The following is a 19,986-nucleotide window of genomic DNA, read 5'->3' on the forward strand; positions in this document are numbered from 1 at the left end:
TGGCAAACTCACCCATAAGCAGCTGAGGCAACTTTATCAAGATGTTCTCCCAACTTAAAATTTCCTCCTCAAGGGGAAAGAGTGACTTTTGTTATTTTTTAAGTCTTAGTTTGCATGAAACCACATCAAATGAGTGCCTAAACCCAGGAGTGGCTCTCAGGCATCAGAGAGCGACTTGTCTCCTCTGTCCCTACTTCCTAAATCTTGGAAACATTACCCTGCGGTGACTATGACTGTTATCTTTACCTTTGATCTCTTTCTCACCCGCTTTTTGACTGCACGTGGATCTTCAGAATTGGGAATGAATAACCTATCTCAGGCCAGGGGAATCCTGTTCCTCAATAGTTTCTAAGTGTGTGGTTCCTGGCAATCCTTGGTGAGCTTCTGGTCCCTTCACCATCCAGAATGCTGATTGCAAGCTCTTTCACTTGGACCTCAAGGACAACCATGGCTTATTTCAGACACTCTCAGTGGAATAATAATGAGCATTGAAAAAGTTCATTTTTAAAATGTTATCAGTGGAGGGAAATGGTACAAAGAAGTCAGCTTTGGTGGGGCGCCTAGGTGGCTCAGTGGGTTAAGCCGCTGCCTTCGGCTCAGGTCATGATCTCAGGGTCCTGGGATCAAGCCTCACATGCGGCTCTCTGCTCAGCAGGGAGCCTGCTTCCTCCTCTCTCTCTGCCTGCCTCTCTGCCTGCTTGTGATCTCCCTCTGTCAAATAAATAAATAAAATTAAAAAAAAAAAAAAAAAGAAGTCAGCTTTGGTAGCATCAGGAAGCTGGCCTTCTCTCCCATCCTCTCCATCTCCCTCTCCACCAGTTCAGAAAACAATTTTATCACATCTCTACAATTGGGATACTGAGCCAAGCTTTGCTTAATTTAGTCATATTACTCTAGCTAAATGAATTACAACCTTCAAAATGAATTTGTATAATCCTGATATTCATTTAATTCCAAATATTGTTAACCTTCCAGCCATAAAGTCCTTGGAGCTACTTTACTCACTTGTTCTTAAAATTTCCAGAGCTTCAGTTACCCATTCAAATTGACTTAAATTCAACCATGAATTGTCCTTGACAGTCTAATTGGATGGATATATTTAGTAAATGTTCCTGCATTGAAAGCCATTCACTCATTTAAGAGGCATTCACTGAGTGCCCATCCTACGGCAGGCAATCTGATGTGTAAAGACCAGCCTACTCATCCCTCCTCCGTGAGCCCTTCTGTGTGGTCTGGAAATGCCAGTCCTCTCCGTGAGTTAGCAAAGGTTGGCCAGTACAATGTAGGTCACTTGGAACATTCTGGAATTTCAATAAGAATTGTCAGTTTTTCAGGTATCAATGAGATCACTTAAAGCAGGATTCCCTTTATTCATCTTTTGTGACTGACTGCAGCCCAGATTTCATGGAAGGCTCTTGGGATAGCAGGAAAAAGTATGGATGGCCTAGAAAATTAGGTTGAGGTCTGTGACTTGAAGCAGTGAATAAGGAATCACTTAAGGTTTTTATACCAGGTGCGGAATAAAAACAATTGGATGTCTCAGGTAGGAAATTGGGCAGAGACATTGTGATTACTTAGAAAGTATGTGACACTCTGGTTCCAGCCATGTTGTTGCAAACGGCAAGATGTCATTCTTTTTTATGGCTAAATCACATCCCATTGTATACACACACATTGTGTACACACACCACACCTTCTTTTTCCATTCTTCAGTTGATGGACACCTGGGCTCTCTCCATCGTTTGGCTATTGTTGATGGAGTTAGAGTTTATTTTGCTAAGTCCAATAAGTCAGTCAGAGAAAGACAGTTACCACAGGATCTCACTCGTATGTGGAATTTGAGAAAGAAAACAGACGAACACACAGGGGGCGGGGGGAAGAAAGGAAAGAGGGAAACAAACCCTAAAAGCCATTTCTTAATGATAAGAGAACAAACTGAGGGTTGATGGAGGGAGATGAGTGGGGGATGGGCCAGATGGGGATGGGGATGAAAGAGGACATTTATGATGAGCCCTGGGTGGAGTAAGTGATGAATCACCAAACTTTACTCCAGAAACCAATATTGTATTATAGGTTAACTAACAAAATTTAAATAAAAAAAGAAGTGTGACAGCAGTAAATGCTCATAAATTTCATATTTCAGTCATGGAGTGGTGGAGACCCACCTGTGCAGTATACAACAGAAAAGGACAGTATTTCCCTAAAAAAAAAAAAAAAAAAAAAAAACTGTAGAAAACAAGGAGAACATATGTGGTAGAAAATATAGTATTTATTAGGGCTGACACTGGCTTCTAGGAGAGAATGCTATAAAGATGGAAAGGTCAGGTTTATTCCAAGGGTTCTAAATAGAACAGAGACAGTGGCCTGGAGTTTGGAACCCCCTCTCCACTATCAGGCTACCGACTCCCTCTCTTGGCGGCTCTAGGACTTCACTGAAGTTATTAAATATCACTGACCACCACCATGTCCTGTCTTTCCAGTTCCGGTTCTCTGGTTTCCACACTCTCATAATTCTTCAGCTTCACTGGGACCTCCAGGACTGGATGCCCACGACTTTCCACTAATTACCCTTCCCCTCCTGTCTCCGCTTTCCACCTTTCCTGGCATAGATTCCATGGCCCATCATTTTGGATCTTTTAAAACAAGTTCAGCCCTCTCGCCCCTCTACTAATCTAGGAAACTCCCAACCCTCAGTAATCCCAACTCTGACTTCTGGGCTCGTACTCAGGCAGCTGAGGAGAAAGACCACACAAAGACCACACAACAGTGACTGCCTTCAGCGTACCCTCCCCCACCCTGGCTACCAACAGATATGGTGAGGAAGGACAGCTCCTGACATAATCAGACAGACTGGTCTCTTACCATCCCTTTAATACTTATTTAGTGGAGGATCATCTCCTTCCCTGGAAGACAGTTCAGCAGACCTATAACTTTTCTTCTCTTAGCAAACAGTCCTACACTCACTTTTGGTCCCAAACCCATTCTAGAGGAAATGACCAGAACGTCTGGATGAGACTTAACATTGGGGCTTCCCACCTGGAGCATTTGGTAGGAAGCTCGCAGTGGAAAAGGGGGTTGGTCACTACTACGCTCCCTCCTCGCTTCCTGCTCACCCCTGCCCCTACTCATTAACCACCGTTGGGGACCCTCCAGGGTATAAGGACAGAGGGGGAGGAGGAATAATGGTATGTGAACTGGAGCTCTTGAAATCTGCTCTCAAGGCCATGGGTGCAAGCCTGCTCTCTGGCTGGGTCTGGTAGATGAAGAACGCCAATGCTCTCATGGTGCTTTGATAGTTATTCTGAGGTTTTGAAGCCCCAGACACCTCTCTCCTTGGGTGAGCTGGACTCGGAAGACTGCCCCTCTGTTCAAGGAGGCTGCTGAGAATTCCTTCCTTAGCCCTGGCACCAAACACCACTTGTCAGCCTCTGTTGGCCAAGGTCTCCTCAACCCTCCAGACAGCCCCGGTGGGAACCAAGACAATGCTGCCAGCTCCTCGCCAGCTTCTGGCACACAGGAAACATTTGCATCCCCTCACCAGGGCACGTTCAGGTACGAGATCTGACCAGTGCGGCTGGATGCCCTGACCAGCGCCATCCGACAGACTACCTCCAGCCCTCCAAAGGTCCACGGCCACCGCGGCGCTCCCAAGCATCATCCTCAGCCTCTTTGCTCCCGGCTCAGGAACGCAATTCTCAGCTGTCCTGCTGGGCCCCCGGAAGCCCCCTGCACGAGGCTGAGGTACCAGAGTAGCATCCTCCCGCCCCAGTGCCAAAGTGGTGGGAGGACCCTCAGCCCGGTGGCCCCAACGCTGCCCCAGGGAGGGCCCTTCCCTCCTCTCCTCCCGGCCTCCTTCCTCCGGCAGGAGGTTTGCTGAGTTCTGGGAGAGATCCTTAGGACACTTTCCTTGCAGGTCCCCATCGGGTGATGTGGGCCCTCCCTCTGGGATCTCACACGCTTTGCAGCTCATTTCACATCGACTGGATCTTGTGGCCAATTCCAACAACTTGGTTCACTTTGAAGAGAACTCAGTACCTGCCCCGGGATTCTGCAGCTCACTGAGGAGCGGCGCTTCGGGCTTTCCGAGACAACTCCAAGTCAGGGCAGTGGTGTCTGAAGGTTCGGGGCTCTCTCTGCCCCCTGAGTAGCTGGGTAACCTTAGGCACGCTGCTTAACTTCTGTGCGTCTTATTTCCTCCTCTGCAGAATGGGTTCACAATGGTCATACTTCTCGGGGAGGTAACGAACGAGCCGATGCCGGCCCAGTGCTGAGACCAGCACCTGAAGCCCGGCGAACCCTAAGTACACATCCGCTGTTACTACTCTCTCCTCCCTCCACCAGCCAGCAGCAGCTCAGCTCCGTCTCGGGGTGGCTTCCCTCATTTTATTGAAAGAATAAAGCAACCAGAAAAGGAAGCCTTCCTCCTCTTGCCCCCAAATCTACCAGCATGCCTGCATCTGTGCGGAGGGATGCTCTTTCTGTCCTCTGCCTGTTCAACATAGCCTTGCCCAAACCCCCCCCCCCCCCCCACCGGTGCTCAAGACCCCACCCCATCTCCGTCCAGGGAATGGACTTCCCCCCCTTTCCAGTGTCACTGACTTACCCCGCTGATAGCATGCGGAGAACTTAAAGAAAAAGAGCAAACAAACACACAAAAAACCCAAACCCTTCCCCAACCCTGAATCCCCTTCAGCCTCAGCAGAATGGGGCAGGGAAGCAGAAGAGAGACCCCACCACCACCACCTCCCTCGCAGGGACCCCGAGAGAATGAGCTCATAAACCATGCCAAGCGCTGCACACAGAGGACAGCACCGGCAGAAATGTTAGCTGCTAGTATTCTTGTTGCTATCGATGTGGCAACAATTTTCATTTCAGGGCTTGCTGCCAGAGTAGAAGCTCTTCGAAAGACATTTTAGGCAACAATTAAACGTTTTGGGATCCAAACTTGAGATACAATTCATGTAACTCACTTCAATATTTCCCTATGTTATAGCCTATTCCCACTTGATCAATCAGTCACTACCGTCTTCTGCCGGCCAACTGCCAAGTTTTAATTAACTCACGCTCTTAGTCTTAGTATTTTTTTTTCCCTACGAATGTGTCTGACACTCTCTCTGCCCTGACAGGGAAAAAACACTTTGGCGCAAAGTAGGAGGTGCAGTGGGCCTTGGCTTGGAGACAAGCCTTCCTTCTGGGTCGAGGCTGCCCTCCCTGCCATCCTAGCCCCAAGCTTGGGGAGAGAGTCTCTGGGACCTGGGGTGCTTTGCCCTCAACCCCAGCCATTGGTAGAGGTGCCGAGGATCCCAAGGTGAGTGGGTTCCAGGCCTATATTTTGGGGTGCAGAGCAATCCTGCTTCGCAGCTCCTAAAGCCGGTGGAGGAACAACCCCACCCCCACCAGCTCCAACACGTGCAATATTTTTTTTTCAGGCTTAAGTGGAGAAACCTTCCAATTCAATTCAATTCACATCCAAATCCATTCAAACCAGAAGGAGCTGAGAAATTCTCTAAAGATAAGCTCTCTGGGTGCCCTCTCATGCCCAAGGCAAAGAGCAATGCCTGCAGACTGAGCTTAATTCTACAAAAGGAAGCAGGGAAGGGAAGGCCCTTTCTTCAGGCCAACACTCACCAGCCAGGGCAGACCCCATTTGGAAAGCTCTGGAGCTCACAGGCAGGGTGATCTCAGCTGAGCAGGAACTACCCCTCCCCAGGCCTCCTCCCTTAAAGTCAGAACGGGCACTGTTGGATACAGCTGTACTTCTCCCCACCTTGAGAGAGTTCATTGGTGGGGATGGGTTCCTGCTTGACTGGTAATTTGATCACCTTGATTCAATCATGAGTGAAGGACCCTACAGAATCCCTGTGAGGGCCGCAGCTCCCTGTGCTCTTTGATCCACTGAGCTAATTTTCTTTAAGTGTCCAGTGCAGGGGGTTTTCAAGACGAAAGCCCTTAGTAAGTCCAGGAGATTCGAGTCCTCTGCGGCCTATTAGGCACGTCACTCCTGGCCCCTGACCAGCTGCTTATACCACACGCTGAGGCTGCTCGCTGTCCTCCGTGTCAATGCCAAAAGTCCTTATTTTACCTCTCAGATTATTCTCTTCTTCTTAAAAGACTCTCTTGCCTTGGGGTTCCATGACACCCCTCACTCCCAGGTCTCCTCCTGCCCTCCCCCGGGGGGATGTTTGTGGCTGCTGTCATTACACCCCTGTCCCCTTACACGTCCGTCCCCTTTCCCAATGTAGTCATTTAAGGAAAAGAGCACCAGGTGCCCGGTTTCTGGGTCTAGATTGTTCCAAGGATGTATGGCCCTGGGCAACTGTCTACCCTTATCTGGACGTATAGTTTCTTCTTCCTTAAAACAGAGCTAAAAATGGCCTGTGAATTTCTAATGGGACAGAGTGAGACAGGTGTGGGAACATATAAAGCAACCACCAGAAGGAAGTTCTAAACTCTAGTTCTAAACTCTCCTCTACTGCTGCTCCAGGGCCTTCCTCCCCCGGCCTCCTCCACCCCCATACTCAGGCCTGGGGGTGAGCTCAGCTGTTGCCCAATGAGTCAAAACCAAAAGCCGGAGGGCTCACCGACTGCGCCACCTGGGCAACCCTGGGATTGTTTTTAAGAGCTCTGGATTGGTTTCTGTCCAAACCGTGTCCCTGACGGACTGTTGGGTGGTTTTGAACAACCCTCTGGGCCTTTGTTTATTCATTTATAAGATGGAGAAAGCTGTACTCAAGGCTCTCAGAAGTATCCTCTGAGTCAAAATGTTGTAGAACCTTGGACTCTCTTTTAATGGAATCTGAGTCATAATGGAATCAAGCACAGAGAGCATGCAGAACAGGGAACCCATCACACAGACCCTCATTGCTCAACTGAGAGCCGTGCAGAAGCGGCTGCCTGGCCTCGCTCCCGCTCAACATGTCTTCACCACATTTCTCCAGCCCCAGCTGGGCTCTCGGCCCCCTCCCTGCCTCCCGTCCTGCCTCTTGTCCCCACAACTTCCCCATCTCTCTGCCCTGGGCCTGCTTCGGTTACCAGTTACTCAGACCTACCTGGTGTTCTTCCCACCTCATGCCCAGACCGCCTGCCTCCTCTTACTGGTTTCAACTCTTCCCACCTCCCTGCCTGCGGCCCCTGCACCCCTGCCCGCCACCCGCTTCTCCCACCACCTGCCTTCCTCCTCTTCCTTTCCCTCTCCCTCGTATCCGCCACCCCTTCCGACTTGCCCTGCTCTTCTCCCACACCTCTCCCTTCACTACCCCAGCCCCTCCTCCTCATCCTGCTGCTTCTCCCACCTGCACCTGCTCCCCCTGCCGCTCCTGCTAGGACATCTACCCCAACCAACCCTCACCAGGCCTGAAGATTCACACACGCCATTGTGGAGGCCTCGTGTCCCTCCCAGTGGGGGCCCTGGCCCAGCCTAGAACTCCTGGGAAAGCGGTACCCAGCATCCTGGTGACCCAGTAGACATGGGGGACTCTGGGTGGTGACCAGCAAGCCTACAACCAGGACGGCCACCTCCCTCGGGTAAGGGTCTCTTTCCCAAGATGGGGGAGCTCAGCTACCCCCGTGTCCTGGTTATCTTGCTGCCTAAGAATAGCAAGTGCCTCCGTTTCCACTCCCTACATCATAGATAAATGGAGATCTTATTATTGTACATAATAACATTCCACAGGGAGTAAAGCTTGGGGCAGATTCCTGAATCCTGATGATCCTTGTCCATCTCAACATGTAAGTCAGGGACACTGACACACACACACGGACACACGCTGTGTGCACTGGTAGGCCCAGGTCACCACAACCCTGCGCAGAGATCAGGAGGGAGTACGAGGTGGCTTTGACCTGATCTAGTATCAATGGAACGTTCTGAGACGTTCTGCTTTCCAGCCCTTATAAAACCTTCGGAAAAACTTGGTCCTGACTGCTCAGTTCATTTCTGTATCACGTTGATCAGCTGAGGTCTACGGGGTCATAGAATGCATCTCCCCTGGAATGAGGAGCCTTTTTTTTTTTTTTTTTTGGTAGCATCAGGATCAGTTAATCATGCTTTTATCACTGGCCTGAGTGAGGCCTCTCTTTTGTTCTATTTATCCACTTTCATTTTTCACTTCTCTCCTGAGGAAAACACTACTCAAAATATTTTGACATGTATGTGTATGCGTTCTCACAAAATCTGTGGTGGTATTTTGTGAGCCGTATTTTTAATTTTCCTATGTGCTTATGAGCTAGACTCCATTCTGTGGACTTTCACCCAGCTCTCTCTTTTCAAGATGTGCCTCCATGTGTGTGTCACCTCTAACTGCCACACGGTGTCCTTCTGAGCGTTTTTTTCCATTTCCCCGGGGACAGCTGCACACCTAGGAGCTCTGACTCTCCACCACAAGGGACACTTCCAAACCAAACATCTGACTCCCTGCCCACATGTGACACTATGGGAGAGTTCTTGGGGACAGGTGCCCAGCACTGGGGGCACTGAGTTAAAGTGTCTAATCTTCCTTCATTCACATGCAAGTGTTCTTGTTGGGAAGAGAAATTGTTCATTAAATATGTCCTTTAGGTGAGTTCAGCAGCTCCCTCTGGGCCATTCTATGCCCAAGACCTAGGAAGTAAAATAGTTTTATCAAATCTGCAAGATAGGGGTGCCTGAGTGGCTCAGATGGTTAAGCATCTGCTTTTGGCTCAGGTCATGATCTCCAGGTCCTGGGATGGAGCTCTGCGTCAGTATCCCTGCTCAGCCGGAAGTCTGCCTCTCCCTCTCCTCCTGCTTGTGCTCTCTCCGCCTCTCTCTTTCTCTCTCTCTTGCAAATGAATTTTTAAAAAAACCTACAAGATAATTTTGGCCTTTTATAACCAGCCTATATTTTACAAATTTTCCTGGATCTCAGTGGTGGTTCTTTATCAGTTTCTGGAGTTTTGAGGTGAGTACACACACCTATTACCCAAGGCTGTAGACTCTCTTCTTGACCACCAGCACCAGCCAACACTAGCGAAGGGGTCAGCATCTCCTGTCAGGCTTTATTTATAAAGGGGCTGCACGTTGGACATCTTCTGCAACCTCTTTACAATCTGTTCTTCTAATTATTAGTATTACCAATTTCAGTAGTTACTGTTCTAGACCATAAAGCCTCACACTTTCAGCAGCTACCGGGATCTTTAGTAAGTTCCTTTTTCCTTGGGCAGGTTGCTTTTCCTGTGTCCCTTATCCCTGTCTTATTGGTTGGCCAGTCTTGAAGGGCACCCCCCCCCTTTGTAATTATCCTCTTATGTTACCTGAATCTATGGCCAAACCGTGAAGATGCAGGACTGGTGATGGCCGAGCTGGAGAAGAATACGGGCGCCTACCCTCAGAGAGACCATGGCTGGAGTTTCCTGGGTAACTTCCTTCCAGGTGCACCTTCTCATCTGTATCCCAGCAACACCCAGAATAATCCTCTCTGACCACAAAGGCCTTCCCAGCCTGAGAATGCACCTCTTGCCAAAGGAGGGAAGCTGTGGTCTCAGATGGCTCTTACCCTGGAATTTGCAAAGTAGCATTGCTATATATATATGCCCACGTAGCCACGACCACATCTAGATGTGGTCTCTGTGATCTTTGGCAGTCAATACCACCCACCCCAAATCCTCAGGAAACACGGATTGCCCTTTTTGTCCTTATCGGCTATTCTTGTGTGGGCTAGAATTTCATATAACTGCATTTACCCTTCCGTGTCTGGTTTCTTCCTTTCAAGGATGTTGTTTCCGCCACCCGTCCATGTTGTTTTGTATCAGTAGATCGTTCTATTTAGTGCTAAGTGGGATCCCATTATATTTATATACCAAATTGTTTTTCCATTGCCTTCGTTGCTAGGTATGACCGTTTTCAGTCTACTGCCTCACAACTCCAAACTCCAAACATCATTACCTGCTCTGGGAGAGCGGGCTAGCCCCTTGAAGCAATTCTCCGTGGCCGCGAGAGCGATACCGAACTGTGTCAGTAGATGGCGCTGGAGGGACACTGCAGGAGGAAGCTGCCTTCCCTGGCTCCCGTCGCTTCTGTTCGCTTCTGCTCTGAGACTGCTGCAGAGAGGAATGCATGGGGACATCCACTGCACTGCCCCAGCTCGGCATCCAGAGCACACAATGCCTGTAAGCCCACAGCCTCCAGTCTAGCCCAGTGCTCACCTTGCTACACCCTCCCATCATGGAGGGGAGCTTATTATTGTACATAATAACAAACCTCCTGTGTCACACGCCCTGCTGGTGAGCAGGACACTGAGTCCCCTGTATTGCTGGTGGTCCTCCAGACACGGGTCCATGCATCCCAGGCCTTCACCACTCTGTCTGCCAGTAGGTTCCCAACTCGGACTCCCCCAGGGCACAGTCGCTGCTAGTCTCTGCCGCCAGTGCCCCAGAGGGATGTTTGCTACTGATCTGGAGACCGAGGGCCACGCCTGACACATTTTTCAAGGTTTGACTACCAGCTTGGGAGAGGGCCCCTTCCAATTTGTTTCCTCCTTGGATACTCTTCTTCTGCCTTAGAATATACTCTGTAGAGCTCTCTAGGGTTACTCCAACTGCTGAGATAATTTTTAAAATTTAATTTTCCTTGTTCACTTGACCGTATGGTTTCCATATTTGGATGGGCCCCTGAGAGATATGTTAGACATTTGTATTGTTTCAAAGTTTTGGGTATTATGAATAAAGCTGCCATGAACATTTTTGTCTTTCGATGGCCATATGTTGTCATTTTTCCTGATAAACACTTAGAAGTGGAATTGCTGGGTCACATGGTGAGCATATAAGAAATTTAGAAGAAATTGCCAAACCATTTTCCAGACTGGTTGTACCATTTTGCATTTCCAGCCAAGATGCTGCTCCCAACCCTGCCAGCACTTGACACTGTCAGTCTTTAATCTGAGCTGTTCTACTGGGTGTTCAGCTCCCTGATGAATTATGGTGACGAGTGAATGTCTTTTCATATGCCAGTTGGCAATCTGTGTATCTTCTTTTGTGATGCATCTGTTCCAACCTTTTGCTCATTTTTCCTCTGGTTCTCTTACCAAGTTGTCATCTTATTAGGAGTCTTAATGGTATCTTTTTTTTTTTAAGATTTTATTTATTTATTTGACAGAGAGAGATCACTAGTAGGCAGAGAGGCAGATGGGAGGTGGGGGGGAAGTAGGCTCCATCCCAGGACCCTGAGATCATGACCTGAGCCGAAGGCAGAGGCCCAACCCACTAAGCCACCCAATGGCACCTTAATGGTATCTTTCCAAGAGGTTTCAGTTTGGATGAAGTCCAATTTATCTTTTTATTTCAAGGTTACTGTTTTTCATGTTCTAAGAAACTACTGCTTACCATAAAGTTGTGAAGACGTTTTTCTCTACATTTTCTTCTAGGAGTTTTATAATTTTAACTTTTATATTTAGGTCTATGACCCACTTTGAGTTAGTTTTGTGTATAATGTGTATAACGAGAAGTAAGGGTCAAGGTTTGTATTTTTCCATTCAAATTATCCAGTTGTTGAAGCACCATTTGTTGAAAATATATTTTTTTAAAGATTTTATTTATTTATTTGACAGATAGAGATCACAAGTAGGCAGAGAGAGAGGAGGAAGCAGGCTCCCCACCGAGCAGAGAGCCCGATGTGGGGCTCAATCCCGGGACCCTGAGGTCATGACCTGAGCCGAAGGCAGAGGCTTTAACCCACTGAGCTACCCAGGTGCCCCGAAAAGATTTTTTAATCACTCGGGCACCTTTGTCAAAAGTCAGTTGGCGGTGTGTAAGTCTGTTTTTGTACACTGTTCTGTTCCACTGGTCTATGGGTCTGTCCTTATGCCAATACTGTTGTTACTTCATAGTAAGCCTTACAGTCAGGTAACATAACTCTTCCAACTTGGCTCTTATTTTTTAGAATTGCTTTAGCTATGCAAGTTCTTTTGCATTTCCAATAAATTTTAGCATCAGCATGTCAATTTCTCCAGAAAGCCTGTTGGGATTTTTACCGAATGTACAATGAGTCTAGCGATAAATGTGGGGAGAATTGACATCTTCACAATATTGGGTCTTTCAATGCATGAACATGGTATGATTTACCCTCCATATATTTAGTCTTTAACTTCTCTCACTCTGCATCTGTCTGGCCATTCTTCTCCAATCATATCTCGCTTTGACAAGAGCCGAGAAAACTTTTCCTCTTTTAAAGACCCAAGTGATTCAACTGGCCCCACCCAGATAATCCAGAGAGCAGAGTGGAAAAGTAAAAGACAGAAACCTGGGAAACATTAGAGCTCACAGAGCGAGTCTGGTTTCATAAGCCTCTCTCAAGAGAGGGTACCCCTGACACTGAAAGGCCAAGAGCTAGAGCCCAAGTACTGGGGGACCCTTGGGGAAGAGGATGCCAGCCTTCCCCTGGCAAGCATGTGACATTGGGACACTTCCTTTATCTATCTTCTGTCCCTGCAGACCCAGACCTAGGACAAGGGCACTGCCCAGAAGTGATTAAATGTTAACATACCTCTCTGGCCGTCCCTGAGACAGGGAGAGGAAGGGGTGCCCCAGGGGTCTAGGACTGCTGGAGTTCACAGCACTGGAGGTCAACTGCATGTTTACTGCTTGTGTCAGGTGTGGCTGATGTAAGTAAACAAGACTGCCCAAGAGCTCCCGGACCTGAGCTCTCCGGAAGAAACCCATGAGGGGTCAAAAGCGATGGCCTTAGCTCCATCTTACCTTCCCTTCTGTTTGACACTGGGCATTCCTTGTGGAGTCCGTGGGAATAGAAGGCTTCGAGGGCCTGGAAGCAGGAACTGTGGGACAGCTGGGAAGCCACCTGGCCCCATCAGATTCCACAGCCCATGCACATCAGTGTGGCAACAGAGTCCCTGCGTAGGACCCGGAGGCTCTGGTCAGACCTTTCTGAGGCCTTTTCCTGAGATGTCCTGCCCTTTCCTGCCTTTGTGCCTTGGTGTCCTCCTCCTCCTCCTGGTTTTAGTCACCTGGAACCCTGTTTTCTCTCTCCTTAGAATTAAGAACCATCTTCAGAAAGCAACACAAGAAACCATTTTCAAACTGACTTTAATTTTTTTTTTTTTTTTTTTTTTTTTTTTTTTTTGCTGCCCAAATATTGTACATGCAGAAGCCATGTGAAGAATTTTCTCCTCGAGGGAATTGGCAAGAATGTTGTCGGAAACAGCCGGCAGTCCTCCCCAGCCGTCCACCTGCCACCTAGGAGCCACAGCAAGTTTGGAAAGATGCTGCACATAGAAAATGTAGAGAGCGCAGATATAAAAGGCTAATTGCTTCTTATCTAAACAGTGTGCTTGTCAGTCCCTATCAGCTATCTCTTTCTTTGCAGGATGCATTTGGAAATTCTAAAAAAGGGGTTCCTGCCTCCTGTGAGTTTACATCCTAAAGGAGTGGATAGAATAATCAGGCCAACTTTTCCTAAGGAGGCAGCCACTCTGCCTGAGGTGAGGTCTGCTGAGAGATTCTGGAGAGAGGAGTGGTTTCGAGAAGCAAAATACTTTGATGGGGAAGGAGTGCCCTCTCTCCTCCCATCAGAGAGCATTGCCTTCAACATCCTCAGATGTCATTCGAGAAGCAGAGAGGAGGATGGACCCAGTCTCATCTGCCGGTGGGGGTACTGACCTACGCAGGCTGCGGCTGAGGTGGTCACATCACACCAGCCCCTTGAAAAGTGTCCATTGTAGACAACCCTTAAGTGTTTCCAGTCGTTACACAAGAAGAAAGGAGGGAGAGCAAACCACGAGGAGGTGGAAGCAGAGTCTGTTAGGATTCCGAGTTCCTGTCAGAGGCAGCATCTGGGCTTGGACGGATGAGGACCTACATCCGGTCGGGGTACCAGGGGCCGGACGAAACCAGCCCTTGGACCCAGGCGTACCAGGCTGGAAACCCTCCTCGGCTCCAGATCAGACTTTAAGGCCTGGAGGGAACCATGGAACCACTAGCAAATGCTGACTTTGCAGATGAAGAAGCTGAGGCCCAGACAAGTGAGGAGTCTTGTACAAGGTCATGATTTGGGACAAAACTATATAGAACCACCTTTGTTTGATGCCCTGTAATCAGCTGTCCAGGCCATCAATTCAGGGGGTGGGGTGAGGCGGGGGACAGATGCTCTGTGACCCCTGGATTCTCAGGGCCCATTTCTTTAGCCAAACCCTCTGGAACCCAGTCCCAGAGACCCTTCCTGACATCGGTGTGAACTCTGGCCTCTGGGCCTTACTGACTAAGTTTCCAACTAGAGCCCTGGAAGGTTCCTCCAGAGCAGTAACGCACTTTTCTCAACAAGCCCTCGCCCCAAGCTAGTCTAGGCCCCTGACAGATTTCAGTTTCTCTTACTGGTGTGGTTTTCCTCACAGGCACAGCCAGGCTGGGCCCACAAAAGCCCGAGCTCGGGATTGGGGTGGGGGTGGGGGGGAGAAGGAGTTGCTTTGCTACATGGAAAGATTAAGCCCTTTGTCAGAGAACAAGGTCCCGCCATCAGGCATGCCAACACCCGAGGCCGCATCTGTGCGACCTCACCAGCAGAGCTGGCGCCCGGGGAGACCAAGTTGCTCTCTTTGGCATCACCGACATTGCTCTGAGATGCTCAGGCACTCTCAAAATCAGCCGTTCCCAGCCAGACCAGCCCGCTGCCCCTCCGCCAGGCGCCACCAGGCCTCCCCTGACTGGGCAGGGCTCCCCTGCCTTCCTGTCAGGAGTGTTTGGTTTTGCCCCATCCTCTTCTGACCTGAGTGAAAAGCAGACTGGAGGAAGGAGGCAGGGGAGACACGCCCGTCCCCTCCCTCTGCGTGCGATGAAAGAGAATCCAGGACGGGAAGCAGCGTGTTCACGAGCCTCTTTCCGTGTCAGGATCGGGGAGAAGAAAACTGCCCGGGAGGAGAGGGACACGAAGGGAGGAGCCGGCAAGGGAGGCAGGCCTCTTCTTTTCCATCTCCTCGCCGCCAACGCCCGCTGGCCCCGCAGAAATGCCGCGCGGGCCCACCCGGGCCTGGACGGCGCGCCCCCTCCCTCCGGCCAGGCAGGGGCGCCTCGTCGACTTCATCAAGCAAAGGCAGCCGTTTCTTGCACAGAGTTTGCACAGTGCAGGAAGCAATCAGAGAAACAGAAGAGCGGCCTTCGTGAAGCTCTGCTGCTTTCTGGGCCAAGGAGGAAAGGGAATCGGAGGCATCGGGGAGCCTCCGGGGCAGCAGGATGTGGCTCGAGAACCCTGGTGGTACGTCAGGGTTCCTGGTCCCACAGTCGAAGATTGTGCTACATTTCGTTTCCAGAGACGTACCCTTGGGGGTCTCTATTGTCTCTAAGGGGGGAGGGGGCCGCTCTCCTCCAGGCTGGCAGTAAAGAGCTCGGGCATGCTTGCCCTGGTGGGGGTCATGCCCCTGGGAGAACCAGTGATCTCACAAGCAAAGAGCTCCCTGGGTGCCCCTCTTTCTGGAGCCCCTGGGCTCTGCCTCATCTCGTCCCCCTGGAATGCTGGCATGCTGGGGGGAAAGCCTCCCAGGGAGGCTCGGCTCCTTTTGGGGGGAGAACTGGGAGGTGGAAGAGATGGGATTAGGGAGGAGTTTTGGAGCTGGTTTTTCCCTGAAGGATCAAATCCCTCTTGTCCAACCTAGACTTGGCCCCATTTACCGGAGGCTGATTCATAGCAAAGGCCCTCAGACATCCCCGTAGGGAAGGAGTCTGTGAGGGAAGTGGGACGCGCTGAGCAGCAGAAACGTGAAGACAGATGCTCTGAATCATCCCTCACGGTTCCTGCCCACAAGCCCGACGCTGCTGCAGGGCCGCCCCCATCTCCGCCGCATCCTCCACGAACCTGCCCCGGCAGAGGACAGGGTATGGCAAAGGGCCCCGTCCTGTCCTCCGCTCTGGGTCTCACCTGGGGGAAGCGGGCCTGCAGAGCCAGGACGCTGTACCTGGCCAAGCAGGGTTCCCAGGTGAGGGAGCACTCTTGGGGGGGTGGGGGGGACCGTGTTCCCTCTTTCCCCCACCCTCCCCTCTTCAAAGGTGCTCCCCGCCCCAGGGAAGGCCAGGCGGCACACTGTGCCCCCGCCTCTCCCGGAACAGGCTAGCTCCCAACCGGCTTCAGACAAGCCCCTGTATCAAGGAGGATGAGGAACAGACACTGAAACCCAGCCATTCACAGTCACATGCGCACATCAGCCTCACATGACCTCACCATATGGGGGGGGGGGGGAATCCAGGTGGGGATTCGTAACTGATTGGTGCAGAGGGTGAAAGAGGATAATTCCCTAAGGTCAACCTGGGGGGGGAATTACTTCCCATAGGAGAGGTGGGGTAGGAGGGGCCCAGCTCCTGGGCAGGTCTGGCGGCTAGGGACCGCAGCCAGGTCAGCGCAAGTTACCAACAGGTCAGGCCTCAGCTCCGGCTGGACCTTCTGCGCGCTAACCTGCCCCCCAAGGCGAGGGGACTGTGGCCAACAGCGACCCAGAGGCGGCTCTTCACCTTCTCTGTCTTCCTGGACCCCTCAAGGGAGGGGGGTGATCCCCCCCCCTGCTGGCCTCCGTCCCCGCTGGGGGGGGGGGGGGGGGTGGCTGCACGGTCTTGGTAGAGCCACTTGGGACTGCATCAGCAGGTGTCTACGCGATCCTAGGACTCTTTACTAACCCCACCATTCCAGAAGTGCAGACGAAGTTCACGCCATCCTGAGGGTGACTGTTCGGGAGAGGTGAACACCTCACAGACCAGACAGAAAATACCCTTTTGTGAGCGCGTTTCCTCCCTCTCCCCACCCTAGGGTCAAAGAGTACAGAGCCCTTTGCCTTATTTTTAGAAACATGAGCTAGGCGCGCATTACCCAATCCCGACAACCGGAGAGAATTTCTGCCTGAAGAGAAAAGCCGACCCAGCTGCCTCCTCCCTCTCCCTACGCCCACAACAGTCTTCATCTGTGATAAGACAAGAATGGAGGCTCTGGTAGAAGCCAGGAGCCCATTTGGTTCATTTCTTACTGCCCTTACCCATTTTCCATTGGTGGGCAGGACCAATGGGGTTTTCCTGGGAGGGAGGTTACCAGGCTCTGGCTTCGACCTGATGTGGGTCCCTACCAGGAAAGGAGGCCCTTTGGGTGGAGATGCCTTTATCTCCGGAGAACCTCCTCCCTCTCCGCTCAGAATCTGCCTCTAGGCCCATCTGTCCGGCTTTGGTTATGAATGGAGTCCAAGCACTCAGGTCCTGAGACCGCCTCACTGCTCAGCTGGGTAGCCCCCTCCCCCACCTTGGGCATGTGGGTCAGAGTCACGCAGCGCTTGGGGCTGACGTCTGGGGAAGAGGCAGAGGGGCGGTCTTCTCCATACCCTGATGCCCTCCTGCCACCTCTTTCCTCCCCACCAGACACAGACCAAAGGGCGGCCGTGTGTACCCCCTGGGCAACCTCTCACCTTTTGCCCCAGACCTGAGGAGGGAGAGGACAGATCTGGGCATTCCCAGCAGACATCTCATGGGTCCAGGCCCTGGTAGCCTCGCCCACACAGGGCCCAGCTGTCCTATGTAGTCAGGGTTTGAGGGACTTTGGGAGGCTCCAACCAGACAAGGGCAGAAAGAAAGCAGAGGCGGGTGAGGTGCAAAGAGCAGGCCGGGCCACTCTCCAGAGGGCAGCTGCGGGGCGCATGGAGGCTGGGAGGCCGAGAGGGGAAAGTATTGCTTGTACAGAGCTGGTGACTGTGGCAGGCTAGCTGAGTCCAGAGCCAGGCTATCCGTGAGGCTGCGAAGCTGGAGCCCAGGTGAGTCTGAGCTCCCAGACAGGGACCCTGGTCTGGAAATGAGCAAACAAAGAGAGACCCAAATGGTCAGCCTCATGCAGCTAATCCCCAAAGGTCAGACAGGAGTCTCAACAGTGGCACAGACAAGGGGAGCCCCAGCCCTCCTCATTCCAGAAACAGCCCCAACCCCAGCGCTTCCTCCACAAGCCAGGCCCCACCAGGATGCACCCCAGGAGGACAAGGCCACCCCCAGGGCCTGGAGAACACACAGGAACCTCCAGGAACCATCTGCTTTGGCAGAGTACCTTCCCCCTGAGGCCAGCCTCCAGGGCGTCAAGACCCTCCAAGTCCACACCTCCTGGGATCCACTGGGAGAGCTCCTTCGGCATGTTGGAAGCAAGGAGGCTCAGAGGAAGGCAGGAGGTGGAGAACGATGCTAAAGGGAGGTGCCTGCACTTCCCTCTAAGGGGCCCGGTCAGCCGCCCTGGGAACTAAGTCTTCCTAGCCGTGTGCTGCTGAAGCGAGGAGGTGATCTCCAAGCCCCCAGCTTCCCAGGCACGGTCTGCTCGCCCGGCCCCCAGCCAAGGCCCTAGGTAAGCATGCTCCAGGCTGCAGGTGCATTCGGTGGGAAGAGCTGCCAGAGCGCTGGGTAGGGAGGAGGATCCCCGAGGGGCCTCAGTGTGGCCAGCTGCAGTGGGTACATTCCTCAAAAAAGAGCTGCGGTGCTGAGAGAAGCACAAGTGGGACACAGGACAAGGCAGAGAACAAAGTAGGGACCACTAAGAGGCAGCCCTGACAGGGACAAGTGGACTCTGCCCTGGGCACAGGACCAGGCAGGGGGGATCGGCGGCCACATCCCCCGCTTCTGCCCCTGGACTCAGGGATCCACATCCACACAACACTCCTTTGGGTTTCTTTTCAACGAGACACAGAGAGATGTGGATTTTAGCTCATGTAGTCACCAGGACTGACCGTACCCAGACAGGTGAACGGATAAAACATGGTCGCACACAGACACACACACACAGACACACACACACACACAAACACACGCACACACACACATACTACGGTCTCCACTGCCAGCTGGGACGGGCCCAGTAGCCAAAAGGCATGCAGCAGGGCAAGGGTCCAGAAAGACACAAAGACTATGTACAGGGGAGGGGAGTGCCGTGAGGCACCCCTTCCCACACTATATCCCCGGCCTCTTCGGAGGTCCTTAGGAGCACGAGGGGCTGGTGGCACTCTCCAGGGAGGACTGGGACAGGCGCCTGGTGAGGGATCCAAGTGTAGAGTCTGCCACTGAGGACGTGGGGAAGAGTTTGTACCAGCCGGTGACCGCGGCGGTCAGGTCCAGCTCGTCCAGCATGATCTGGGCCATGCCCATGAAGCATTTGTGGTCCATGCGGCCGTAGTCTCCCCAGACGATCACCTGCCGGGGAGGGAGGGGCAGGAGACGGGGCGCTGAGCCAACTCCCTGACTCCACGGCTCAGTAGTGGGCCCAGGAACCTACAAGTCTCATCAGAGCACAGATGAGGCAGAGAGAGCCGGAACTAAGACTGATTTGGGGTCAACAGCTTACGGAGCACTTAAGGCGTGCCAGGCTCCAACATACGGACTTCTCTCCATTATCTCAACTGTTACAGCCATCTAGGTAAAGGTGCTGTGTATTATCATTTCAACAAAGAGGAAATGACCTCTCAAAGAGGTTAATTAACTAACGCCAAGATACACAGTAATTGGTGGCAGAGCTGGGAATGGAACGTGGGTCTGACTTCCAGAGCCTCCCAGCATCTCAGATGACAGCCTTCACCATTTAGGAACAGACTGAGGGTCCGGGACCTGAGTCAAAGCTCCTAGTCTGCTGCTGGCTCACAGCGGAGCTGGGGGAGACCCCTGGCCCTCACTGAACCTCAGCGTTCCCATCCAGAAAACGGAAGAGGGGAAGAGATTAGCTCGGTGATTTTCAAACTTGTATTTTTGTCAGTGGATCCTTTTCTCGAAATGGAATCAGAATATATATATATATAGGAAAACAGACACCCAGGATCCTCCCTGCTCCCACAGAACCCTAGAGTTCTGCAGTCCTGGCCATTTAGGACCCCAAGGGCCCTTGCCACACAAGGACCCCAGCCCAGAGGAACAGCCCTGGATGAGTAGTCACACAGCCCACACAGCCCCGGCTCAGGGGTCTCCTCCATGTGTCCTCAGGTGAGGCCACCAGCCACTACCACGGCTAAAACCCAGAGAGCCACTGTCTTAGGGCCAGGC

At 51.8% G+C, this 19,986-nt stretch overlaps 1 protein-coding gene across 7 annotated transcripts in view; it reads right to left on the minus strand.

The window, feature by feature from the left end:
* Positions 1-18,653: 18,653 nt before the first annotated feature.
* The window catches only part of RIMS3 (regulating synaptic membrane exocytosis 3), a 34,638-nt gene continuing 33,305 nt past the window's right edge, over positions 18,654-19,986 (minus strand). For all 7 annotated transcript variants that reach the window (XM_059374298.1, XM_059374303.1, XM_059374301.1 and 4 more), the window contains one exon: positions 18,654-19,146. In XM_059374298.1, the coding sequence (XP_059230281.1) occupies positions 18,934-19,146 (213 nt within the window). In that variant the 3' untranslated portion in view covers positions 18,654-18,933. The remainder of the gene's footprint in view (positions 19,147-19,986) is intronic.

The sequence above is a fragment of the Mustela nigripes genome, chromosome 14 (genome assembly GCF_022355385.1).
Source record: "Mustela nigripes isolate SB6536 chromosome 14, MUSNIG.SB6536, whole genome shotgun sequence".
Lineage (NCBI taxonomy): Eukaryota > Metazoa > Chordata > Mammalia > Carnivora > Mustelidae > Mustela > Mustela nigripes.